Source organism: Ixodes scapularis, unplaced genomic scaffold (assembly GCF_016920785.2).
Source record: "Ixodes scapularis isolate PalLabHiFi unplaced genomic scaffold, ASM1692078v2 PGA_scaffold5__190_contigs__length_132052651, whole genome shotgun sequence".
NCBI classification, from domain to species: Eukaryota; Metazoa; Arthropoda; class Arachnida; order Ixodida; family Ixodidae; genus Ixodes; species Ixodes scapularis.
This window is the reverse complement of record NW_024609880.1, coordinates 51,543,478-51,568,104: the sequence shown is the minus strand read 5'-3', so window position 1 is coordinate 51,568,104 and position 24,627 is coordinate 51,543,478. Positions and strand designations below refer to the sequence as shown.

General features: G+C 46.9%; 1 protein-coding gene across 1 annotated transcript in view; it reads left to right on the top strand.

Annotated features, from left to right (window-relative positions):
- LOC120838801 (cytochrome P450 3A24-like) overlaps nt 1-24,627 on the top strand; it is a 38,376-nt gene that overhangs the window by 10,420 nt on the left and 3,329 nt on the right. Inside the window, exons 3-12 of the mRNA XM_042293977.1 lie at nt 6,001-6,053; nt 6,146-6,242; nt 7,417-7,533; nt 12,145-12,233; nt 14,226-14,371; nt 14,442-14,569; nt 14,763-14,907; nt 15,076-15,236; nt 18,463-18,554; nt 22,533-22,676. Coding sequence (XP_042149911.1) covers nt 6,001-6,053; nt 6,146-6,242; nt 7,417-7,533; nt 12,145-12,233; nt 14,226-14,371; nt 14,442-14,569; nt 14,763-14,907; nt 15,076-15,236; nt 18,463-18,554; nt 22,533-22,676 — 1,172 coding nt within the window. The remainder of the gene's footprint in view (nt 1-6,000; nt 6,054-6,145; nt 6,243-7,416; nt 7,534-12,144; nt 12,234-14,225; nt 14,372-14,441; nt 14,570-14,762; nt 14,908-15,075; nt 15,237-18,462; nt 18,555-22,532; nt 22,677-24,627) is intronic.

The window sequence follows — 24,627 nt, the reverse complement described above, 5'->3', positions numbered from 1 at the left end:
AATTCTACTATTTGACGTTTTCATTTTGCGGAGATACTGTAGGGGCTGGTGATCCGTTTGAACGATAAATTCTTTGCCATACAAATAGATGTGGAATTTTTGAATGGCCCAGACCAGTGCCAGCGCTTCCCTTTCGATGGTAGGATAGTTCATTTCCCTTGGCATCAACGTTCTGCTGGCACAAGCAACAGGATGTAGGAGTGTTGAATGTTTCTGCATCAACATAGCGCCCAAGCAGCTATCTGACGCGTCTGTACGAAGGATGAATGTCTTTGTCAGGTCAGGAGCCTTGAGAATTGGTCCTTTTGAAAGCTCTCGCTTCAGTTCCTGGAAGGCAAGCTCTTGTTTGCTGGTCCAACGGACGTTGTTGGGTTCCTTCTTTTTTGTCAACTCGACGAGAGGCAGAGCCTTCTGTGCGTAATTGGGAATGAACTGACGGTAGTAACCGGCCAGCCCCAAAAATGACCTAACTTGTTTCTTGGTTGTGGGTCGCCTGGATCCCACAATTTTTTCTACGGTTTCTGGTACTGGCGCAAGCTCACCATCCCCTACTCGATGTCCAAGAAATGTGACGTACCTCATCCCGATCTCACATTTGCTAGGCTTTATGGTCAACCCAGCACGTTCTATTCGTCGCAAAACTAGCTCAAGCACGGAGGCGTGTTCTTCCCAGGTGCTGGACGCAATCAGGACATCATCGATGTAGTGTTGCACACCATCTATTCCGCGCAGCACCTCTCTCATTAACCGTGTGAAGATTGCTGACGCAGTTTTTATACCAAAAGGCATGTACCTAAATTGGTATAAGCCCGAAGAGGTGCAGAAGGCAGTCTTCTCTTTTGAGTCTTCTGATAGCGGGATTTGCCAATATCCTTTTGAAAGATCCAACTTCGAGAAATAGGTCTTTTTTCCTATTTCTGAAAAGACAACATCGACCCTAGGAATCGGTTCGGCATCTGAGACCAGGATGTCGTTAAGTCGACGAAAGTCGATACAGACACGGTAGGTTTTGTCCTGCTTCTTAACAAGCACCAATGGCGAGCAGTATGGAGATGTTGACTTTTCTATTACGCCCAGCTTCAGCATCTCGCCTACCTCCTCTTCGATCACGCGCTCCATCGCGAAAGGAATCGGGTACTGTGGTGTATGCACCGGTTCCTGCGCGGTCAGCTGCAGCTTACATTCCAAGATATCTGTTTGGCCCGGCACATCCGTAAATATTTTTGAATATTTCGCTAGGATGTCCATAACGTCGCTCCTTTGCTTCTGGCTAAGATCGTCGGCTAGCGCGACTTCACTTACTCCCTGCTTACTTCTCAGGTCAAGACACGGAAGCTGCTGATCAGCCGACGTATCCTCTACAGCTAAAATTGAGGACACTTGCTCCTTTGTCTGACTTGTCGTCTCACGTTCCTCGTACCGCTTTAGCATATTTATGTGGAATGTTCTAGTGGTATGCCCAAGGTCTACCTCGTAGTCAACCTCGTTCCTTTTACCCACGACGATGAAAGGGCCTTTCCAATGCATTAGAAGCTTGTTCTTTTTCGTCGGGATCAGGAGTAGGGCGCGATCTCCTACCTTCAGAGCCCTCCTTGCAGTCCTTCTGTCATACAACTTCTTCTGGTCCTTTCTTGCCGAGGATAAGCTTTGGTGGGCAAGCTCTAGCGTTCGCTCAAGTCGACTGCGCAGGTCAAACACGTAGTGGTAAGTCGTCTTAAGATTAGTTCCCAACTCGTCTCTCGTCCAAATCTCCTTCAGCAGGGTCAACGGTCCCCGAACATGACGTCCGTAGATTAAATCAAACGGAGAAAACCCCAGACTGGCCTGCGGCACTTCACGGTATGCGAATAGGAGTGGCGCTAAGTATCGATCCCAAGATCGTGGCTTCTCCTGGCACATCTTGGAGAGCATTTGTCGCAGGGTGCCATTATATCTTTCTACTAATCCGTTGCACATAGGATGATAAGGTGTAGTATGCAATTTCTGGATAGACAATAACTGTGTCAGCTCCTGCATCAGTCCATATGTGAAGGTAGCACCTCGATCAGACAAGATCTGCCTCGGCAGCCCTACTCGAGAAAAAATCTCTAATAATCCTTCTGCGACAGTGCGAGAATCGCACGATGGTAGCGCTACGGCATCAGGGTACCTAGTGGCAAAATCTACCATCGTCAGGATGTAGCGATTTCCATTTTCTGAGGTAGATGAGAGGGGACCTATAAGGTCTATGGCCACCCTCTCGAAAGGGGTGTCAATAATGGGCATTCGGCCCAGTGGCGCTTTCTTTAGTCTTCCTTTCGGTGCAGCCCTTTGGCACGCATCACATGACTTCACAAATCTCTTAACATCGGCCTGTATTCCTGGCCAGTAAAACGCTTCTAACACTCGGTCAGTAGTTCGTTTTATGCCCTGATGTCCGGCCAACGCACTGTCGTGTGCTATCTCGAGGACGTAGGTTCGCAGTGTCTTTGGTACCACCACTTGTTTGAAACTCTTTCCACCCTTCTGTTCATAGCGACGGCATAAAACTCCCTTAGAGAAATAAAAGCTGATTTTAGAACCGTCCTTCGTGCTTTGCACTTGCCCAACTTTGGTTCGGCACGCCTCCAAGGTGTCATCTTCTTTCTGCCGCCTTTTGAGTTCTGTAGAGTCGATGTCAATTCTAGTTTCTTTGCTAGTAGTTGGAGTCGCCTTCGTTGCTTTCACTCTATTCGCCGCTGCTATTTCACCAGCGTGCGGAACCGCATCTTCCCTCTCTTTTGAGGATTCTTTTCCTCCTCCGGGCGTTTGGTTCCTCTCGGTGTCCCATTCGTAGCTTGGTTTGTCAGCCCCTCGTGCTCCCTCAACATTTCCGATAATTACGTCGTAAAGGGGGGCTTCCATGCATTTTACGAGCAAGTCTCCCGTAAAATATGGGGAGCGTAGGCTTATCTTGGCTTCCGGCAAGCTTAAAATCGTTCCATCCACAAGGCATACCATCCCCATTTTTCCAGTGAGCTGGGAGTCTGGTATCAAGCTGCGTCGGGTAATAACCGTGTTGCTACCGGTGTCACGTAGCACGCTAACCACTTGTCCGTTCAATCGGCCGCTCAAAACAGGCATATTTTCCACCTCCCTAGTCGCCTGGGTTTCTTGCACGACGTTCACCATCTCTCCTTCGTAGCCGTTCTGCTCGGCGTTTAAGTCCTCCACTAAGTTATATGGCATCGCCTTCTGCAAAGGAGGGGGTTCTACAAAGCACATGACGCTCGGCTTATCTTGCCGTTTTCGAGGACAGCTTTTTGTTTCATGTCCCTCTCGTTGGCATGTTGTACAAAACGGAATTTTATGCCTGAATCCACTTCGACACTGTGGAGCCTTATGACCTACGCGCCCACACAAAAAACACTTTGGCCTCATAGGCGGTGGCTGATCTCCGTGATTTCTACTTGGTGAAAATGCGCTCGTCTTCGTGTCGTCCTCAAGAGAGGAAAGGCTTCTCAATTTCTGCGCTTCAAGAAAGCGATCCGCAGTCTCCACCATCGACGCAAGCGTCTGACAATTCCTTTCCTTCAGGAAGGTGGCTACCCTCGCGTGACATTGCGAAATAAATTGCTCTTCCAGCACCCTATCCCGAAGGGCTTCATAGGTAGCAGGAGTCTCGCCGACCTCCATCCACCGGTCGAAATACCCCTGCAGCCGAGCTGCGTACTGTCTAGCTGTCTCTCCCTCCTCGGGCTTAGATTTTCGGAACTTTTCCCGGTAACCCTCCGTTGTGAATCTAAACCTCTCGAGAAGCGCTTTCTTAGTCGCTTCATAGTTCATAGAATCCTGGGGCGATAGTCTCCCATACACCTTGAGTGCTTCCCCAGTAAGACACATACTCAGTGCTGTTGCCCATTTAAGTAGTGGCCACTCCTCCCCGCGGGCAATGCACTCGAATCTTTTAAGGTACGCATCGAGATCGTCCCTCCGGTCATCAAATGGGGGAATCAGCTTGCGAGGGCAAAGACTATTCGAGCTAACTCTCTCGCCACCGTTTCCATTCGAATCGGTTACCGCGGTTGCAGACGCTCCGCTCTCGGCTAATCTTATGCGAAGCTGAAGTGTTCGTTCCTCAATCTCCGCCCTTTCTCTCAAGGCAACTCTTTCGACAGCTCTTTCCTCTCTCTCCAGGTCCTTTTCTTTTCGTTCTCGGGCTTGCTGTTCTTCAACCCATTTCCTCAGGCCCTCTCCCTGCAACCCCAGTTGTTTTCCGACGTCAAGCATCTCTCTGTAGTCCATTTTCTACTGACGTCTGACCAGTTCACGGAATACTTGTAAGACACAAGCTGCCCAAGTTCAATAGGTCTCGTCCTGTCGCGGACGCCAATATTTGTCACGAGGTACGCAAGGCTCGTTCAAATAATCATTTATGTAAAGAAAAAGAATACGAGACCCAATTGAATCCAGGCAATTTGTATTGAGAAGAAAATGAAAAAGGGTGTCTAATAAAAAAGGAACATGAAGATAAACCGAATTGAGGGATATGTACACAAGGCAATATTCACTTGAGTTCCGGTCTTTTCCGTTGGCGGAAGATGCTCAAGGGGTTGCGGATGTAGTTGCCGGGTTCTGGATCGTGGTTACCAAGTTCTCGATGATGGTAACGGGAGCCTGGATTCCGGACGCCGAAATTCCCAATGGCGATCGCTGGGCTAACCCGGACCTGGTCGGCACCACGCTGATGGATGCTTTGGCCACGGCGAAGGGATCTCGGGATCGGGTTTCTTAGTGTCCTCTCACCGACTGAGCTCCGGCAGCCTTCCTGTTGCCTTGCTTCAGCCCGCAACTCGCTGACTGGTTCTGGTTTGGGTCATGGCACCCAAGCGCCCAGGCCCGGCAGTTCGTCGCGATGGCTGCACTCCGACGACCGTTCGACGATCTCTTCCACTTCTTTTTTCTTTTTTCTCCCCCCTCGCGCAGCTCTCAGCTTTTTCTTCTTCTTTCGTGAATCGACCATGACACTCCCCAATGGCGCGTCCGAATTTGGCCGCCGCTGTCGCGTTCGAAGGCGATATTCGGAAGTTGACGTACGTCTGCCGTTGCTGGCTTCAGACACCGCGTTCGCGTGTTCCTCCATAAAGAAGACGCTTCGTTGCCATGGTGACGCTGACCATAGCAGACGGAGGACTGTCGTGAGGAAGGGGACGGCGGGCGGAGTGGTGAGATCAAATGCTTACTTGGGTTATATCGTAGTACTTTTCGATGGGCGGAACGTGAACAGAAGAAGTTCGAAATAAGTACTTACCGCAGGTAGCTGACGTTCCTTAGCGTCTAATATATTGACGAGCCTTACACGAAAAATAGGATTTTACCTCGCAATGTGGATGAAGCATTTTTGTACTGAAAGTAAGGGATAAACTAATGTGGAGAGCAAGTCGTCTGCTTCTTCCGCAGGGGTTGCGGTAACGTCAGAACGACGCCGAGCTCTTATTGGCTTTGACTGGGGGAGATTGGGTAGACCTCAATGCTAGATGTCTCAAAATCTACCCACTATTTTTTTTTTTTCAATCGGTCAATAAGAGCTTGGCGTTCAGACAGCATTGCAGCCCTTGTGCAAGAAGCAGACGAACTTGCGCTCCGCATAGTCACCGACAGTTTAAGAAACTCAGGGTGTGGTGAGTTCTGGGCCTCTAAATTCGTCAAACACAAGCTTTGATCCGCAGTTGACGGAGCGCGCCGATTGGCCAATCACGACGATGACTTCGCGCTTTTTTCGCCGACGTTCAATCGGCGCGCTCCACGAACTTTCGGCACCAACTTTCTGTCTGGCGAGTTTAGGGCCCCAGGTCATCTTCTTACATGGATCTGCAGTCAATATAAAAATGCAAAACGAATCGCGAAGCAAGAAGTGTGAACGTATCAAGTCACGCCCTGCGTTTCTGAAGCTGTCAGTGGCCCGTAATCATTATGGCGAGATGACACCACAGTGACCATTTTCTGACATTCCTTCCTTCTCTCCTCCCGTTCTGCGCCCAGCCCATTCACGAGTTGGACCTTCGAAACCAGAGAAAGTATGGAAAGCTCTTCGGGTAGGTATTACACCCGTCCAAAATGCAAAGATGTATACCCACCCTCTTCCCTCTCAACGTATCTTAATTACCCGCGAGAATACTGGTTACAGCGCTTTCGAAGGTTCGTCGCCGACCCTTATTGTGTCTGATCCGGAGATTGTGAAGCAGGTGCTCGTCAAAGATTTTTCTCATCTCGCCAACAGACGAGTAAGTGCCAAACCTGTTCCCTCTTTTTCCGTAACAGTAATTGTTGTTCTCAGTTCTAGTATCTCTTGATATGAGAAATTCAACCAGTTTTGAAAAAGCAAATTCAATTTCTCAAATCTGAGATGACTTCGTCGGCCTGAAATTTGCATTTTATCTATTTGTTTCTTCCCTCCTTCCTCTCTTCTTAGTTACTTTTTCTTTCCTCGATTTTCCCGCCTTTAATGGGTTGCTCGCTTTTGGAATTTCCATATGTCCGTTGTTAGTTGAAAGTTGCGGTTGCGTCATATTTGTCCTACATGTTTATTATTTCTTCAATCCTGACCCGCACCAACACGCTCTTCTTCCATCAATGCTGTCGGACCTCAAGAGAAATGGAGTAGTAGACTTTTAGTGTGAGACAATTTAAAGTTTTAACTTTCCCAACTGCAGTCTGGAGCGAAAAAACAAACAATCAACTAACTGTCAAGACCTACAAAAATACGTTTAAATTAAAAGAGGAATTGGAAACGAAATCGATCGTTTCAATTTACAATATTTTTTTTTTTTTTTTTGAGACAACGATGATTTATAGCGCGCAAGCGACCATTCACTTTGTGCCGCGCGGAGAAGAAGGGGGAGGTGGATAAGCGGGAATCAAGCAGCTTACACTACTCCCCATAGCGGGTTGGAACTACGTGTTAGTACCTCCATTGGAAATTGAGAGGTCCCTGGTTCGATATCAGAACCATATGAATTTTTTCGGTAGCGGACCGGTCACCTAGCTGTATTTGGAGACATGTGTTTGTGCTCTGTCTCCCTTGTTCACCTCCTCCAGGAATTATTATTGTCATTCTTGTCCAGCTCGCTTGCACCTTTGCATTGATTGCATTCTCATTATAACCTAGAAATGCAGGCCGTTCACCCTTGTTGATGTTAGACTGGTGGCAGCTGATGAAACCCGTTTGCTCTACTGACGTCTAACTCCTGGTTAGTTCAGTTGGTAGAGTGCTCCACTGAAAATAGAGAGGTTTCTGGTTCGATAACTGGATCAGGCGGGTTTTGTCGGTTGCGCACCAGTCACCTAGTTGTGTTTGGAGATATGTATTTGTCCTTTGTCCCCCTTGTTCCCCTTCTCCGTGAAATATTACCGCTGCAATCATTTTCAATGAAATTTTTGGATGCATATTTTTAACAGCTCCTTACTTTTAACGATGATATTCTGAACAACATGATGAGCCTCGCCACCGTGGAACGCTGGAGGAGGATTCGGCCTGCTGTTAGCCCCGCGTTTTCCACCGGGAAGTTGCGCAAGGTAAGTCATATTCGGTAGAAAAAAATGTTGCGGGCAGCTCTATGCAGAACGCGAGTTCGTCTGCTTTATTTGCAGCGGTTGTGTTGACGTCAGAAGGCCCAACTCTGATTGGCTCTCATTGAAGGATAGTGGCTAGACCTCAGGGCAGCTTGCTTTCAGGTCTACCTACTATCCTTCAATCGGAGCCAATCAGAGCTCAGCGTCTTTCTGACGTCACCCCCCCCCCCCCCCCCCCCCCGCAAAATAAGCAGACGAACTTGCGTTCCGCATAGCAACCGATAGCTCAAGGAACGAAGGGCGTGGCTCATTATGTTCCTTGCAGTCTGATTGGTTGTTCGGCGTTCTTATCGGCGAATGTCGCAATCTGATTGGCTGCTGACCGATAATGAGGTGGGCGCTGGGTTCGGCATGCCTTGCGTTCCTGAAGCTGTCAGTAACCGTAGCTAGACTTTGTTGATCGGCTCATCACTGTTCGACACGTTGCGAAGCGGCTCTAAAATGAAATCTCTCCGGTTCACCAAGATATAACTGTTCGGCTCCGGTTCGCCACTTTGATTATGATCATGTTTCATTCATGTTATGACTCATGTACCCGATTCCCTTCACCGTGTTTAGTTTGACCGGTCCGATACCCGAACGCTCTGTAAAGCGGCGGTCACTCTGTCCTTGCATAGGGTTCCGTGCTTTCTCTGAAAACCGATAAACCCAAAATTGTTTTATTGAATTTGGGAAAAACAGGAAAACTCCTAATTGAAGCCAATTCCTTTCCGAGAAAAAACCCAAGTTTCCCGTACAAAAAAATATTAACTACTATTTTGTTTCAACTAAACTCTGAACACTGAACTGTCCGCGAGTCTACTTTTTCTTTCAAAAAAAAGACCCCTTATTTGGTTTCCTGCTTCTCTTCGTAACGGGAATTTTTTTTTTCTTTTTTTTTTTGTAAGTATTCAGGTCACGAGGGTATTCTCTGGTGGCTGGGAAATTCGGGATAAGGACAATTCGTCACATGCCGATTGGCCATGGGACATCTGGTAAAAGGACTATTCGTCACAGCGGAACATTCGTCATAGGATGATTCGTTCACCGGACGATTGGTCGGAGCGAGTGTTCCGGGAGGTTTTCAACCGTCATTTTAAGCAACTGACTAGGTTCGCTGGAGTGCAGTAATACTAATATGAATCTATTGTTCGTTGTATGCTGTACGTCGAGCGATATGTGCATTCTGACTCAAAGACCAACGTATGTAAGTGCATATATTCCAGGAAGGAAGCGAAAAAGGTTTGTTTAGTGCGCCGTGCATAGGAGCATGAAATGTTTGTATTGTATGTTGCAAAGAAGCCTTGATGGAACAATTTTATTAAACAAAATAAAAAAATAAGGACCTTGCAGGCCGCAAGCGGTCTCAGACAGTCCATCCGGCGGGTACTGCTGTAGTTTTCCACGATGAATCGCATGCGCTTTCTTCAGTCCGAGTGCTTTTCTTTTTTTCTTTTTTAGACTTTTGTAAAAAACGTCGGTCGGCCTTAAGCCTACGCAATATTCACCTCGGTCAAAGACTGCTCCTTCTTCACGCAGTACGAGAAAAACCAGAGGTTTGACGATGTACAGCCCATGTTCCTCTAAAAAGAAAAAAAAAAGTCGCAACAAACCTAAATATTTAAAAATATAAAACTTTGGCATGTAAGAGAAGAATGGCACAATGAAACTAGAAGTAGGTTTTCCCGGTTCGACTACCTGTTGGTTGTATTTTTTTTTCGGTGTTTTTATTTTGCCACCGGTGTTATGGAGGTGGCAAAGAATTAGGCTATCTGGTACACACGGGGATCAATATAATTTCCCCCAGGCCCAAAAACTTGAGTATGCATAGCCCTATAAGACAATTTAGAACCCCATATTCCGATGCAAACAGCATATCACGCCTTCGCTTCTGTCCTTTTTTGTTAATGGGGTACCCAGCATTATGTAAGCATGACGAGTTGCATTATTCTACAATAACCATTGTCACGTATGCGTATATCTGATGCGTAACACCTTCTTGCCCGACTTTAGAAAACTTAACTGAAAACCTTTGTGCCACGCCTAGACGCTGTTGATTGTTCTCGGCATGTCCTCCAAAGTGGACTCCCTGACGGGCCACACCTCCGGCAGAAAGAGTGCGGAACACAGACCATTCCGTCGGGGTCGGCCGACGTTGGAGTCTTCAAAATAGTTCGCCACTGGAACTGCCTCCACTGGGATGACCTCCATTAAATCTCGAAATGCTTTTGAGATTTCAGCGGTCAGAAGAAATGAACATTCTCATCTGAAAAAATGAAAAGAAGAATATTGTTATATTGGGATTGACATAAAAGAGCCTTATATCATATTCACAGAGGTCTAGGTCATTCGCCACCAATGCAAAGTCCTCTTGTGTGTTGTACGTAATCTGCATGCCGGAAGCGCTGACCCTCCGGTACACCGATTGGTTCAGATAAAAAAAAAAAAACATTTTGAATCCTGGAGCTAAGTATGCAATTTTGGACGGCGTTCATAGCTGCGATTTCGAAATACGAGTACACGACTTCAGTGATGAGGGGACCGATGGCGTTGAGAAGAGCAGCAAAAAACTTGGCAGAACAATGGAGGAACAAATAATTCTAGCACAAAATTATTTAAAGTAATTATTTACTACCTCGCCCATTTGTTCAAACTGCAGTAGGAGAAACGATGCTACTGGTGACTGTAAAAATACGAGTAATAGACATCTGACTCGCTTGGTAGCAGCCCGTACGCCATTGGCATTACCACTCCATGAAGAACAGCGTGCACGGTGTACAGCTAGTAGAATAGGGGTGGCGTCACCTCAAAGGTGCCGTCTACTATCAACACGGTAGACTGAGTCAAGTGGTGCAAGTTCTCGGTTGCGAAGATGAGGATCCTTGCTGAGTAGCCGTCTCCACTATCATGCAGGAGAGAGGATTCGTTTTTATATGTCGCCTGCAATGAGATGCAAAAAGCATTAAGAAAAATCCACGCCACCATCGATCACCGCGGCATTACATTCAACTCCACGGGAACTCGGATGTCCCCTCTGGTGGACGGTATACACTGTAGCTGGATGTCGCGCGCTGCCTTTGTTCCTTATGACTCGCCACAGTGACGACGGGGCAGGCACCTATGAAGCGGTGTTTTCACTGATGGCAGATGCGGCGTCTAAAATAATTTGCTGCAGAGTTTTGCGGCTCCCCACAGTGACGAGAATTTTTTTTAGAAAACCTAATGCTTTAAAACTAGAGGTAAAAACGTTGTTGTTGTTGTAGTTGTTGCTGTTGCTGTTGTTGTTGCTGTTGTAGTTTTTGACACACGATTTTTTTTTTCTATTTTTAGTCCGAGGACGGGTCTTGAGCAGGCGGAGTTTCGTCGTGTCCCCCGCATGCTTGTGGCTGCTTGAAATGGCGATGATTCGACTGACATCCGGATTTGTTGTAATTTCCGCCTTGGACTCACCTTTTCTGCGACATATCCAGTGGCACGTTGACTCGTTCCTTCAGCTGCACGTATACGAAAATCAGCCATGAAGTAGCATCGCTCCACTTCTCGCCTGCTTTCACTTCCTTTTTTTCGAATTGAAGCCAGAGACCCAAACATTTGCTTCACATCCTTGACCTCGATATGCTCAGCTGACCTTGCGAGAATTCGAACTTTCGGAGGTTGACTCAAATTGGGGGGACGAACTAGCGGTCACAGCCCAATGGGCTGACTGCATCGGGAGGTTGACAAAAATAGGGGGCGAACTAGTTCTCACAGTGTAACGGGTGGCCCAATTGACGAATCATCCCTCGACAAATGTTCCGCCGTGACGAACAGTCCTGTTACAAGATGTCCTATATAACCAATTTGGCATGTGACGAATGGCCCGCTACATCTTATCCTGGAGTAAGATGGAGTAAGTTTTAGAACACGGTCCAGGATGCGAGGGACCTGCAGAACAGATGGACAGCATTGGCAGGCGGCGTGTGACGTCAAGTCTGACGACTACCAATGTCACCGAAAATCGGAGGAAGCGAGGAGGAAAATCGTGATGTTTGCTCGGTAGTGTTTGAACGGACATCAGACTGCCGGACGCTTCAACTTCCACGATTTTTGCCGGAGTCGTGTCGCCTCACGATTTCTGAAGTGTCCTGTTTGGACAGGCCTTTACTCGTCCAGAGACTCAGCCAAAGTATCTCAAGATCCACCCTCGTTCTTTTCTTCAAAATTCAACCTTTCCCTCTCTGACGGACCACACGAGCAATCAGTTCAAAGGTGGCTTTATCACGTGACCGGGACTGAACCAGTCACAATAAAGGCCTCCAGTTACTACTTCAACTTAAAGCTTCCAAAACTTTGCACGTTTCCCTGAATCCGACGCGACATAGAGGCGCCGGATCAGGCACATCATAGTTTCCACGCGATAGACGACAAACATAAGAAAGAAAAAAAAATTCCCGGGGCACTCCCTGCGTTACCTCCTTCTCCTCAAGGTCACACCACTGCCGCTGGTACGCTGGGGCGGCTACAAAGAAACATAAACAAGAGTTGACAAAACAGCGCTTCGGAACTTAACGCTGTTTTTTTTTTTTTCAATTGCAGATGAATGGCCTCATTCAAGATTGTGCGAAGCTCACTTGCGAACACTTGCATAAAGCGGCAGAAAACAATGAAGAGCTGGACATCAAACAGTGAGTATGGACGCTAACTCAGCTACTATCGCGGGTGGCGCAACTCTTATGTGGGCGGAAACTGAGGGAGAGAAGACGAGAGCCTGCGGAGACGTCAGAACGCCGAGCGCTGGTGCCAATGATTAGGGGCTAGACGCAAAGCTGGCTGCCCTTGTCTCCATTGCACCCGTCGAGCGGTTTAAGGCCGACCCACATAGCACGTATTTTCAACATATTTACGCGCGTTTCACCGAGCATAATCACGACATTTGGCGGGCACTTTTTTTCACGCAGAGAAAGAGGAGAATTAAAGATAGAGTGAGTAGACAGGTGAGCTAATTACCTTACAGATTTTTGAAAACCCGGATACTGCTGACGAAAAAGGGGACACACACGAAACGTCTCCGACGCAGCAGCTACTAAACTCTATAGGCGATTTGCTATTTTCCCAATCGCCCCGCCCGCGCGCGAGGAATTGTGGGAGAGACTGTGCCACGCCTGGCCGCTCTGCCTTGAGATCGCAATGCCCTGTCACTTGCCTCCTCTTAATCCTCTGTTTTTTTATTCTATTACCTATTTTTATCTGTTCAGCGCATACAAGCCGCGACGTTGGGCCACCGGCGCTTGCGAAGGGCTCGCGCCGCTGCGCGCAGTTGTGAGGCGCCGCAGCGTTGCATGTGCCTCAGCTTCGCAAACATTCGGACAAATGGTTCGCGGTGACAAAGCGGCGTGCTGTATCTTGGTCAAGTAAGCGGCACTCGAAGGCATACGCTGCAGTGCGAGTCAGCGGAGCGAGCGCTGGCAGCCAAATCACGGTGCACTCGGCTCCCGCGTCGCGATTCTTGATTCAGAGCTCTGCTTACCCCTATGACATGTGCGCGGGTGTTCTTAAACGGCTCCTCTCGACTGCACGAGGGTCGAATTGAACCAAAATGAACAGCTAACAGCGCGATAAGAATCGGTAGCAACGGTAGTATTCACCTGGGGAACGACGCGCGAAGCGGCGTGTTGTCCGTCGGTACTCCCGTCGAGAAAGGTAAAATAAAGACACAAATAAAATAAATATACAAGAAATATCACGTGTAGAAGACAATAGAAGCACTTAGAAGCAATAAAAAAAATACACGTAAACAGATTAAAACAGGTAAGGGAATCAAAAAACAGAGGATTAAGAGGAGGCAAGCAACAAGGCAATGCGATCTCAAGGCAGAGCGGCCAGGCGAGGGGCAGTCTCTCCCACAACTCCTCGCACGCGGGCCGGGGAGCTTGGGGGATTTCACAAAAGGTCTGTTGGCACAATCGTACATATACCACCTCCTACACACGACTCTCGGCAAATTTTGACACGTCCCCGTGACGTCGGGGTACATCTCGTTTTGACCTCCGTTAAAACGAAACCTTAACTCGTAGAAAGCAATGCGAACCTCCCCCCCCCCCCCCCCCCCCCCCTCACACATAAAGTATCTCCTTCGCAACACCTGATGACGAAGTTGTGGGGATCAGATGGATGGCGTGGCCAACAACGAGATCTGTAGGGTTTCGTCATCAAGCTTTGCGATCCCCACGGGGACGATATTTAAATCCGGCTTATACAGTGGACACAAGCACTGCGCGGGCGTTCGATTTGGGCTCGTGGAAATCAATGGCTCGACATACCTTCGCGTAGTGTCTCGTGCCCAATCCCTGCGATGAGGGAAATAACCGAACCTTAACAATCTGTGGAACTGCAGCCTGTGTCCAGTGCCTTACCAACGCCGAGCGCGTCGCTGTCATAGAAACTGGCAGCATATAATCGGCTCCAGATCACGAGGCCGCTTGTTCCGGTTCCGAGTTAAGGAGTGAACGCTGCTCATTCTTATTTAATTATTTTCTGCGACTTCCTTTCCGTAGGTAAAGAAACTAACCTGTGTTCCGTAAGTTAGGGATGTTAAGAAACAATTGTAAGCGGTATTTACTGAAAGTACAGAAATTGTTACAGGGCCCCTTAAGTGTTATACCTTATTTGTTGTTTAGGTTCTTCGGCCATTACACACTGGACGTCATCGGCAGGTGCGCGTTTGGAACTAAAGTTGACTCGCATTCCAATCAGACGAATGAATTTGTAACGAAAGCCAGGAAGGCGTTCACGACTACAATTAATCCACTTCTGCTGGTTATAAGTAAGTATGGCCAACAAAAACAGTATTTGGATTTCAAAGTTAATTCATGAGCTCTCCGTTTACATTTCAGTTGTTCTTTCAAACCTGTTTCCGTCACTGTTCAAAGTGCTCAGCCCGAAATTTTTTCCGACGGAGATCTTTGTTTACTTCAAGGATATATGCGTAAGCATTATCGAAAAGCGAAAAGAAGCTAATATCGTAAGTACATGTTCACACATTATATAATGTTATGATCGCTCTCTGTCTGTCGCAAAAACAATATACGGAGCCTAAAACCTGGCGTTGGTTTCAGAGTATATCCTCAATTTCTAAAGGATTTTTAAAATTGTTTAAATGCATTCTAATATTCTATTATGTATATTACCACGCTATTGCTTCGTAAACATTTCAGAAGCATCAGGACTTTCTCCAGCTCATGGTAGATGCCCAAGAGTCGGGTATCGCGGAAGTCGGCAGCGACGGTGTCCAAGACATGGAGAACAGTCTCTACAACCTTGGGAGCGAGCAGAAGTCGGAGACCTCGTTCATCACAAAATGTTCGTTTACATTTTGTTTGACTACACGCACGCTGCTTTACAAACGTTCGATTTGCGGGTAGACGCAAAGCTAGCTGCCTACTGTGTCTCTGTCCACGCTTTAAACGTGTTCTAAGAATTCGCCGATGGCTTGCTAAATTCAACCGTGCCGTGATCCGCCACTTTCAGCCCTGACACAAGACGAAGCCCTGTCGCAGTGTGTGTTGTTCTTCACGGCGGGTTTCGAAACAACGTCGACCACGATCGCCTTCGCCGTGTATCAGCTGGCTTTGTGCCCCGACATTCAAGACAGGCTGAGACAAGAAGTCGACGACTGTTTCGCAAAACATGTGAGTTCACCCAACACCTCCTAGAAGTCAAATAATGCGCGTTACGTCGTCGTTAGTTAAACTCCCCGAACCTCACCATGCGGCAGACAGGTCTTTTGGACGGCACACGGCAGACGCTTGTGTCTTTGCATCGCCGCGTGCTAGGGTACTCATCTCTACAAACAATTTCTTGAATCGCGCATCCCCACTTGGTCGCTGCAGCGCAAGTACGGCCACCGGACGGCCATCTTGCATGTACCTAAGTCAAACTTTTGGAGCGTTGCGGAGGCTGGGCGGCAGCGTCCTGAAGAGACGTTTTCTGCTCGTTGGTCGTCCTTCGCCGTATAAGCTTTTTTTTTTTTTAACCTCGTGTAGTCGGTCATAGTTCCCTTTGAGAAAAGGTGGAGATTTTAATAAAATCGCAGCACCTCAGGAAAAAGCCGCAACTCGTTGAACCCAAGTCTCGCCGGTCTCGCAGCTTGATCAAAGCTTCCTTGGCACGGCGAAGTTCTGCGTCTTTGTGCCTTCGCAAAATCGACGTCGTGTGGATGTGTTTCGCGAGTTCAACGTGCGTGAAAGCGTATGCGAGTCTGGACCAGGGTTTTACTTTATTCTGGCGACTGCATTTATAACTCCGGCACTCGCGGTCCAGAAACAAGCTTGATCCGGTGGCGACGGAAGAGGGGGATGGGGATACGGCGGCGGTAACGAGGACAGATTGCACACGACCCCCCTCCTCTCCTCCCCCCCCCCCCCCCCCCCCCCCATATGGGCCGCGATTCAAGATATTTTCGATTTCGCCATTTCCTACTTTTAAACTCGAAAACGAACCTTGCTTCCCAGAGTTGCTCTAATTGTGCTGCCATGGGACCCATTCTAGGAGATTTGTAACATAGCCGTGGTTAATAGTGCATAATAGCAAACTGTTTGTTTTTTCCTTTATTGATAGCAACTCATCGGAACAGCTGGACGATTCAGAACTCCGTGGCCGATATATTTTGCAGGCGCACCTACGCGCGACACACCTTCAAACATTTTTCACAGCATCGATTTTTGATTGGTATCCAAGCGTACGAAAGCACAGAGACGCAACACTTCGGCGTGCCAAGAAAGCTTTGATCACGCCTCGAGACCTGCAGTCACCGAATTGTGCCTTTCTCCTGCGGCGCTGAGCTTTCGCAAAAATTTCCACGTGTTGTCTCAAAGGCAACTATGATCGTTTCCAAATGATATAAAATCAAAACTCCTTAGGCGAATGACGGCGAACGAGCAGAAAACGTGTCTTCAGCAGGATGCCGCCCAGCCTATGCAACGCTCCAAAAAATCGACTTTGCCACATGCAAGATGGCCGTCCGAGCGCAATACCAACCAAAAACCTAAGGCCCGTGCATGGTGTTATCTTTATTGGATCTCTGACCTACCCCAAGCGTTAAACGTGCTGAATTGCTCGACGAGAGTTACCGCAAAGCGGCGGAATCGTCCGTACTGGCGTCTCCGCGTGGTAGCGTCGCGGTCCTTGTGAAACGCTGCAAGACACTCAGCGGCGGCGACGCTGACGCCAGCTATGCGGCGCTGTGTGGACCTATTAGGGATGGCGTTTTCTGGGGGAAAATGCGCGGTTCTTGTCTTATAGGCGGTGTTGGTTCACCATTCCCTTGCTCCGCGTGTGCTCGCAACCCCAGAAGACGCGACGCCCGCCAGCGGAAAACACGCGAAGGAGTGTGCAGTGCCGTTACCGTCTACGCAAGTGTGGAGCGAGAACTGACGCGGCTCGGTGGCCAAAATGTGTTTCACCAGTCTAGCGAAGCCAAGGGGATTAAATGTATACGCCATTGGAGCTGCGAAGAAAGTTTCAGTTCCAAATCGCTACGATATAGTTTATGCTGTCACACTCCCTGTCCTTATTGTCTAATATATTTTGTAAATAAAAAAAAATCATCCTAATGTTGCTGCTCTCGATATACTTATCGTATTGCCGCGCGCGCAGCTAGCCAACTAAGCGGCCCGCCCGTGGCCGAATGGTTAGCGTGCTTGGCTCCACGCAAGGCGCCGAGGTTCGATACCTGGGAGCGGACACACCTTTATGTTATTTCAGTAAATGTCGCGTTGCGGTGTATTCGAGAACTCTGTTGCTTATTCGAGCTTCGAATGTTCTACGCACCGAACCTTCAATAGTCCGATGCAACTCAAGAAGGTAGGGCGAAGGGAAGGAAAGCCGGGGAGGAGGAAGCAGACGAAACGCTAAAGAGAGGATGAGGTTTCCCCCCTACTCCCCAGCGTTCCGTCTGCTTTCCGCCTGCCCGGCCTTCCTTTCCCTCGCCCTACCTTCTTGAGTTCAGTGGACTATGGTCCGATATCTCCAGAGGCCCACGCGTGTAAGGGGCCCCGCGTGGCAATCCCGAGGCAGTCTCGCTCTTGCGCTCGTTCATGCTACTCTGCCGACCCTCAACGCCTGTGACGCTCCCTCTTTGTATCGAACCTCGGCCCTTTGCGTAGGAGTCAAGTACGATAATTATTCGGCCACGGGCGTGACTTTGCTAGCTGCGAGCGCGCTAGCTGCCGATACTTGGCTAGCAGCGCGCGCAATATACCATTTAGACAGCAAGACGTGCTGTCTAGATGGTGTTAATATAGAGCGCTGAAACGTTGGTTATACTATCTTCTGCTCTTTTAATGCCATAAGAATGCCGCCGTCAAATTTCGCTGCCTGCATTTAACATTGACCACTGATATTAAGCACAAAATATAAGAATGATGTTTTCTTCCTGTTACAATAGCGGTGGAAACCGAGAACAAACCTATTCAAAACAACTTTGAGGGTCGTCTGCAGTGAAATTTTCAAAATCCTGATATTTCGGCAGCTCAGTACAGCATTATGTAACCCAATAAAATATTTTGTAAAAACAAAAAAGGAAAGTTTCTACTCATCAGTTTACTGTGAACTAAGAGAGTCGGTAGTTTCAAATTTGTTTCTTTTCATTAATTTAATATTTCACAACTACGAGTTGTGAAATAAGCTAATAGCATAAAATAAAATAAGCATAAACAAGCATATACGAGTTTCACAACTCGTATATGCTTGTTTTCAGCATGCAATCTAGATTATAATACCAGTTGGAAGCGTAACATATAAAATCAAATAAGAATTACCCTGAAAGAGCATAATGCAGGCATATCTCATTATTAAGAAGAAAAGAACAGCTTGTGTTTAGGTCTTATAATGTTTTTCATTCATCTCCTTCTACAGGGTCCAGAACCAAGCCTTGACGCCGTCTCCAAGCTCGAATACCTACACTGCGTTGTGTCAGAAACACTGCGCATGTATCCGCCAGCGCCGAGGTAATTTTTTCTCTTCTTTATGCAGTCCAGTTTAACCGCCTAACGCCACTATCGTTCTTTCGAAAACAAAGTAAGCAAGTAGGCGAGCGGGTTTCGGTCGCATTTCTTTGAAACCGGATTTCAGACGCGTCTCATCTCATCCTCTTCTCCCATCCGTCGTCTCCGGCTTCAAATGTGCATGTCATCGGTCTTGCTTATTTGTATCGTATTGTAGGCTCAATGATGTCACTATAGACACTGACAGAGTGAAAACGACATGCATGTCCTTCAAACACCTGGCCTCCACTACGCGCGCCATGCCTTCCACTGTGCTTTGACATTGCGCGCGCGCTTGATGTGCACGAGACGTTGAAGCGTTTTCGAGGGGGAGACTCAGCTTGAGAGAAACAAGTGGAGCTCTTCCTTGTTGTTCTCACCTTGTCAGTGACATTAGAGTTATCATAATGCACGCTATGCTTTCGAAAATGACAAAAGTTTTGGATTCCATCTCTTCCACAAAGGAATCTGACCAAATATTTTTTTTTCGAGAGACGTAATTGTATTTATGATTATTTGCAGCTGTGCCCATGCTATCACATATTCTGGGTAATAGAAGAAAAAAAATTATAGCCCGTTCAGAATACCGATTGAGACTGCCGCACCGCTAAACGCAATATTAAGTAGAATGACAAATAGTTTGTGCTTTGACATCTCTGTAGACACTCCGAGAATATAGAAATGCAATTAAAAAATTAAAACTGCGTCTGTGCCGACCGTAAGAGGAGTTCGCCTCCTCCTTCATGCTGCTCTTTGCGCTTTTTAGTGTCTGTGAGAGCTCAACAAACCCAGGACGTGGCGAGTCACGATGATATAATGCAATTAAGTGCAAATGTGCAAACGACTTGGACAAGAATGACGAAAATAAGCTTTGGAGAAGGCGGACAAAGGACAAACACAGCGTTTGGAGATTTATGTTTGTCCTTTGTCCCCCTTATTTTCGTCATGAGCCTTTTTAATATCGTTCCTCGACCAATGAAATTGCTGCACCTGCCGATAAGGATGCCGAAGAACGAATTGCAGAGCTAAGAGTGTAAACATAATAGATCCCACTCTGCGTTTCTCAAACCGTCGGTGACTACTAGCGAATAGACCACTTCCTATGTTCCCAAGTGTCCCGACCCGAACTCTAGGAATCATGGGAACGGTCCCCAGTGATTACACGGCTTTTCGGCGTAATTCGGAGTCACCTTGAACATGCTCCTGATATACCTTAGGGACCTGTCATATCACTTTTTCAAATGTTTCGTCAATGCCAGCATTCTTGATATATTGCGTCCGATCCACCTTTCAACCTGGTTGAGCTGCAGAAATCTCTTACATTATTATCATTCTCGTCATTGTTGTTTGAGCGAAAATGGCTTAAAAAGCCGATAATTCACAACACCAAAAAACCAGGATTTAGCTGGGAGTCAGCGGGGCTGTTTATAGCATTTTTAGCGTTTCTAATTCAATACCGGCGTCTTTGAAGTTGTACGAGAATGATAGTAATGTAAGAGATTTCTGCAGCTCATCCCGTTGAAGGCTGGACAGCATGCACAGCATCCAAAAGAAAAACGACATTGAGGACAAATTTTTAAAGCGATATGACAGGTCCTGGGGTATATCAGGCGCTTGTTCAGGTGACTCCGAATTACGCTCAGAAACTCTGTGACCATGCATTGGGTCGAAACTACCGATTACTAAAGAGCTGAAGGAACACCGTTCTCATGATTCCTCTATTGCGGGCCGGGGCGCTTGGGGTATATCGCAAATGGTCTATTGCGCTACCAAAGGATCGCTGTAGGCGAAATCCGCGATTGGCCAACCGCTCTGCGCGTGCCGTCTTTATACAATTTATTTTTTCTCCCATCGACGGAAATCAGCGCAGTGTCAGGATGTCAGCTGTCACGATGTTGGCTTAAAGGCCGACGTACGCTTCGCGCTTCCCACTTTTGCCCGCCTCCTCCTTTCCGATATGCTCTCCACGTTTCCCCTTGCCCTAACTTGGCTCCCCTCGCAGCTTAGGAGAGGGGACCGCTAAGAGGATTATCTTCCCTGCAGAAAACTGATGATGGTACGTCGGCCTTTAAAGGGGCACTGACACCCCAAAGGTCGTATTATTTTTTATTGTCTAAAACGATGCAAGTTATAGTCATAGACACGCAAAAACAAAAACAAAAAAAAACGCATCGCGAAAAAAAATTTCCCCTCGCGCGCGCGTGCCTTTTTATTTCTGGCGTTTATATCTCCCGTGCTCACCTCCTTGGTTCTTTTGATCGGTGACGTCAAAAATCAGGAAATTTAGAAGCTTTGTAGGCGACATTTCTATAACATTTAATAACGGCAGTCGTAAAAAAGGTTTTTAACGCAATTGCAAACGCACTACGGCCCCTCTTTTTGAATTACCAAAAATCAAATTTCGCTGTGATGTCGCTCGGAAAACTTGGCGGCGCTCGAGCAGTGGCTTATCGGCGAGACGGGGAAGAAACCGTTTTTTTCCCGTGCCGGCGCCCTTTTATCCCGCCTGGCCACGTCCGCCTCGCTTCGGGTCGCAGTGGCAACGGAGGTCCCAAAGAAAGTCGAGTCCCAGGAGACCGCAAAATTTGACTCACTGCACTGGCGCGGATTACGCGGAAACTTCAAATTTGGCATTTGGAAATTGTTTTTCTTTTAATTCAGAAATATTGAATTTCCAAGTTTCGAATTTTGAGAGCAATGTCCCGGCATCGTTTTCAATCGTTTCGGATAATAAAAAAAATATGATTTTGATGGTGTCAGTGCCCCTTTAAGAATAAAATGACTCCAAACTTCCATTTGTTTTTATCCATATCATCGAACTTGCAAGTGACGATAAGTGGTAAAAAATTGCAACTCATGACATCACGGCCAGAAAAATTCTGGTCGTTTTACATCACATAAGTCAACAACAAGTGTTCCTTTTTTTTTTCAAGGTTTGTTTTATGTTTTGGTAAGGAAACTGCAGCCGTGCTGCCTTCGTGTCTTCTGCAAACGAACCGCATGAAACTACAGTCTGTTGTAAAATTCTCAAAGTCTGCTACACAGTCGGCCATTCGAAAACACACGCTACGGTTTCCAACAAGAATTTAAAACAAAAATTCAAAATGAGTCACACCATGGTGGAAGAACAGAAAATTCCTGTCGGAACAAGGCCAGTTAAGGCAGCAAAATGTTTGTTCACGCTTCGCGCGTCTCCCAGCAGGGGCACTGTCGGTCTACAAGATGCCAGAGCCATATATGAGAGACGCGCTCCGCGCAGCGCTTAGGAACCCTGCAAGTGGGGATGTCGCTAACCTGCCGAAGTTTGCGGTCCCCGACCAAGTTCGACTTTTTGAAACTCCCAACGCGAAGTCCAACAAAAGGTCGCTTAAAGTTTGACTTTCGTGAGCATGCGCGAAAGTTTCCACCTGGCGGAGGAAAAGTGCCGTATTTCTTAGATGTATTGTTTGACTGGTTCGCATTACCAACCAATGAAATCATTAAATGTATTATAGGCGACGATATAAAAGGGAACAGACTTCCTCGCGTTTTTGATCTACTTGGAACATGTTATGGTCCCGTTGAGGGCTAGGACCGAAAGTTTAGGTCTTAAACTTCATACTGTTTGACAAGCTGGGGCTTAACGAAGGTTGTGAGAGCTGTGAAACTGGAAAGAAGAAAGATTAACTGTTCCCTTTCATACTGTTCCCAATAGTACCTATTCAGGCTTTTATATCATGTAAACATTGGTAATCATTTTATAAAATATAGAATAAATTACTTTCGGTTTTTTTCCCCAATTCAAAATCTTTTTTTGTGTGCAAGCACGCAAGAAAACTTTCGTCACACTTGTTTTATTGCGAGGCTGTGCCGTTAAAACATCTGTCTCTCTTTCCACCGTGCGCGTCAGGAAAGCTACATGTCTCAATTTCACTCGAGTACGTTTGTGTATGTTTCTTGCAGGGTGGACAGAACAACCACCACAGAGTACGTCCTCGAAGGTACAGGCATCCGGCTGTTCAAGGGCTGCGTCGTCGGAATCCCCGTCTACGCGATGCACCACGATCCCCAGAATTTCCCGGATCCCTTTAAGTTTGACCCGGAAAGGTAATAAAAGAAGCGACATAAGCGGGTTCCGGCCTTCGGACTCCGTATTCCGAGTCTGTTTGAACCTCGTTTAACCCTCATGACCCTCGTGGGGGTAACTCTCATAACCCTCGTTACCCTCGTGAAGGTAACCCTCGTGACCCTCGTGAGGGCGTGACCCTCAGAAGGGTTACGAGGGTTACGCGCGGTTACATCGGCGCCGACGCCGCTCAAGCCGGAAACGGGCGCCTAAGAGCTGCGCTCTAAAAGCGCTGCACCATTTCTATGGCTTCGATACTGCAAAGAGCCTGTATGTCATGGCTTTGTTTGCAATGCAAAATTTATGAGTCAGTGCTATTTGAATCGAACCACTGTCCCCCCATCCATATCAGTGATTCGAGACGCGGGCACCGATACGTGCATCGAAGCAAAATACCACTCAATTCCTAAGTGGCTCGTGATTGGATCTGGCGTTCTGTAGCTTTTGCCGTTGGTCCATCGTAGGATTAGACGAAGTATAGACCTTTTCTGCAAGTGCGCCGCCATCTTGAATTGACGTCACTTCCAGTATGGGCGAAAACATTGTTTTGCCTTTGCCACGCCAATAGAAGGCATTTAGGATATAAGCGTAACCGTCACACTTTCCCGTTTTGCCTCCCCTTTATTTTTTTACTATTTGCAGGTTGCAACGTTGGATTATTTTTTTGTCGCCCATACCGGATACGCCTTTTAGGTGGCTGGGGACAAGAGCACACGGAAAAGGTCTATAAGAAGGAACGGGTTGAAGAACGTGGTCAAGTCACGTTTTATCTTGTAGTAGATATGAATCGAAAGCATTAGTTGGAATAGTTGCGTAATGCTAAGAAATTTGCGTGTTGAAAAGGAACAGCGCTATGTGTTTTATGCCCTGCAGGGTCTCAATACAGCGTATTATCTTTAAAAAAATATTATGTTAGTGTTTGTCAAACCAGGAAGAAGTAACCAGTAATGTAGATGCGAATACACGAGTCAACACCATCAAAAGTGCACCTGGGATCTAATTTTTTGTGTATTGGAATAACACTATATCTAGTGCGCTCCAGATTGTTTGGGTTCGTTAGATATTGCTACAAATGTGCTCTTGTGATGATCTACGCGTGTCTTCTTAAGATACTCAATTAATTTATTGTTTGTTTGTATTTAGTTTGGTTTGGTCCCTAAGCCGGATGAATTTCTCCATGGGTTGTTTCCTTCGATAATTTTTTATACAGCTCACAAGTAACCCACAGTTTGCGAGACTTTCTGTGTATCCTTACAGGCCAAAGGGGGAATGCATTAACGGAGCTATGTTTTATTTTACGCATAATATGCAATGGCACAAATTTGGTTCGTCGAGTTTTGCCAGGCCCTGGAAAAAGCCTGTAAAGGCCTTTTACATCGTTTCGAAACAGTTCAACAAGCTGTAGTTTACCGGCGAGAATATTTATTTTTCTGCGTAGGTTTCCGTTTTCACTTTGTGGCAGTCAATGAATTTCTATGTTTTGTCCTCTACTGCATTACTCTATAGCGTTGACTTGTCTCAATTTTGAATGCTCTGGCTAGAGTTGTCAGCCTCGATCTTTTCCACTTTTCGTTTGAGGATAACAACGTGATAAGAGTTTCGCTTCACCTCTTTAGTACCTTGTCATACTGCTCGGAAATATGTTGAACAGATTCTTCCACCTTGCCAACCGTTTCCTTTATCAACATCAAAGCATCTACTTTGCTCTTAATTGTAGGTATTTCTGAAAGTCTTTTTAAAAATTATTTTCTGTTAATATTTATTGAAAGGCAGCCTCTTGGTCGTGATTGTGCCTTCCAGCCCTCACGGCCCCGCGAGCGCTCAAAGTTTCGCATTTTTGACATTTACAATTATTCTTTTCCACATCTACTTTCGCTTTGTAGGTTGTTTTGGAAACGCCCGAACACGAAGCTAAATAATAACCATATATAG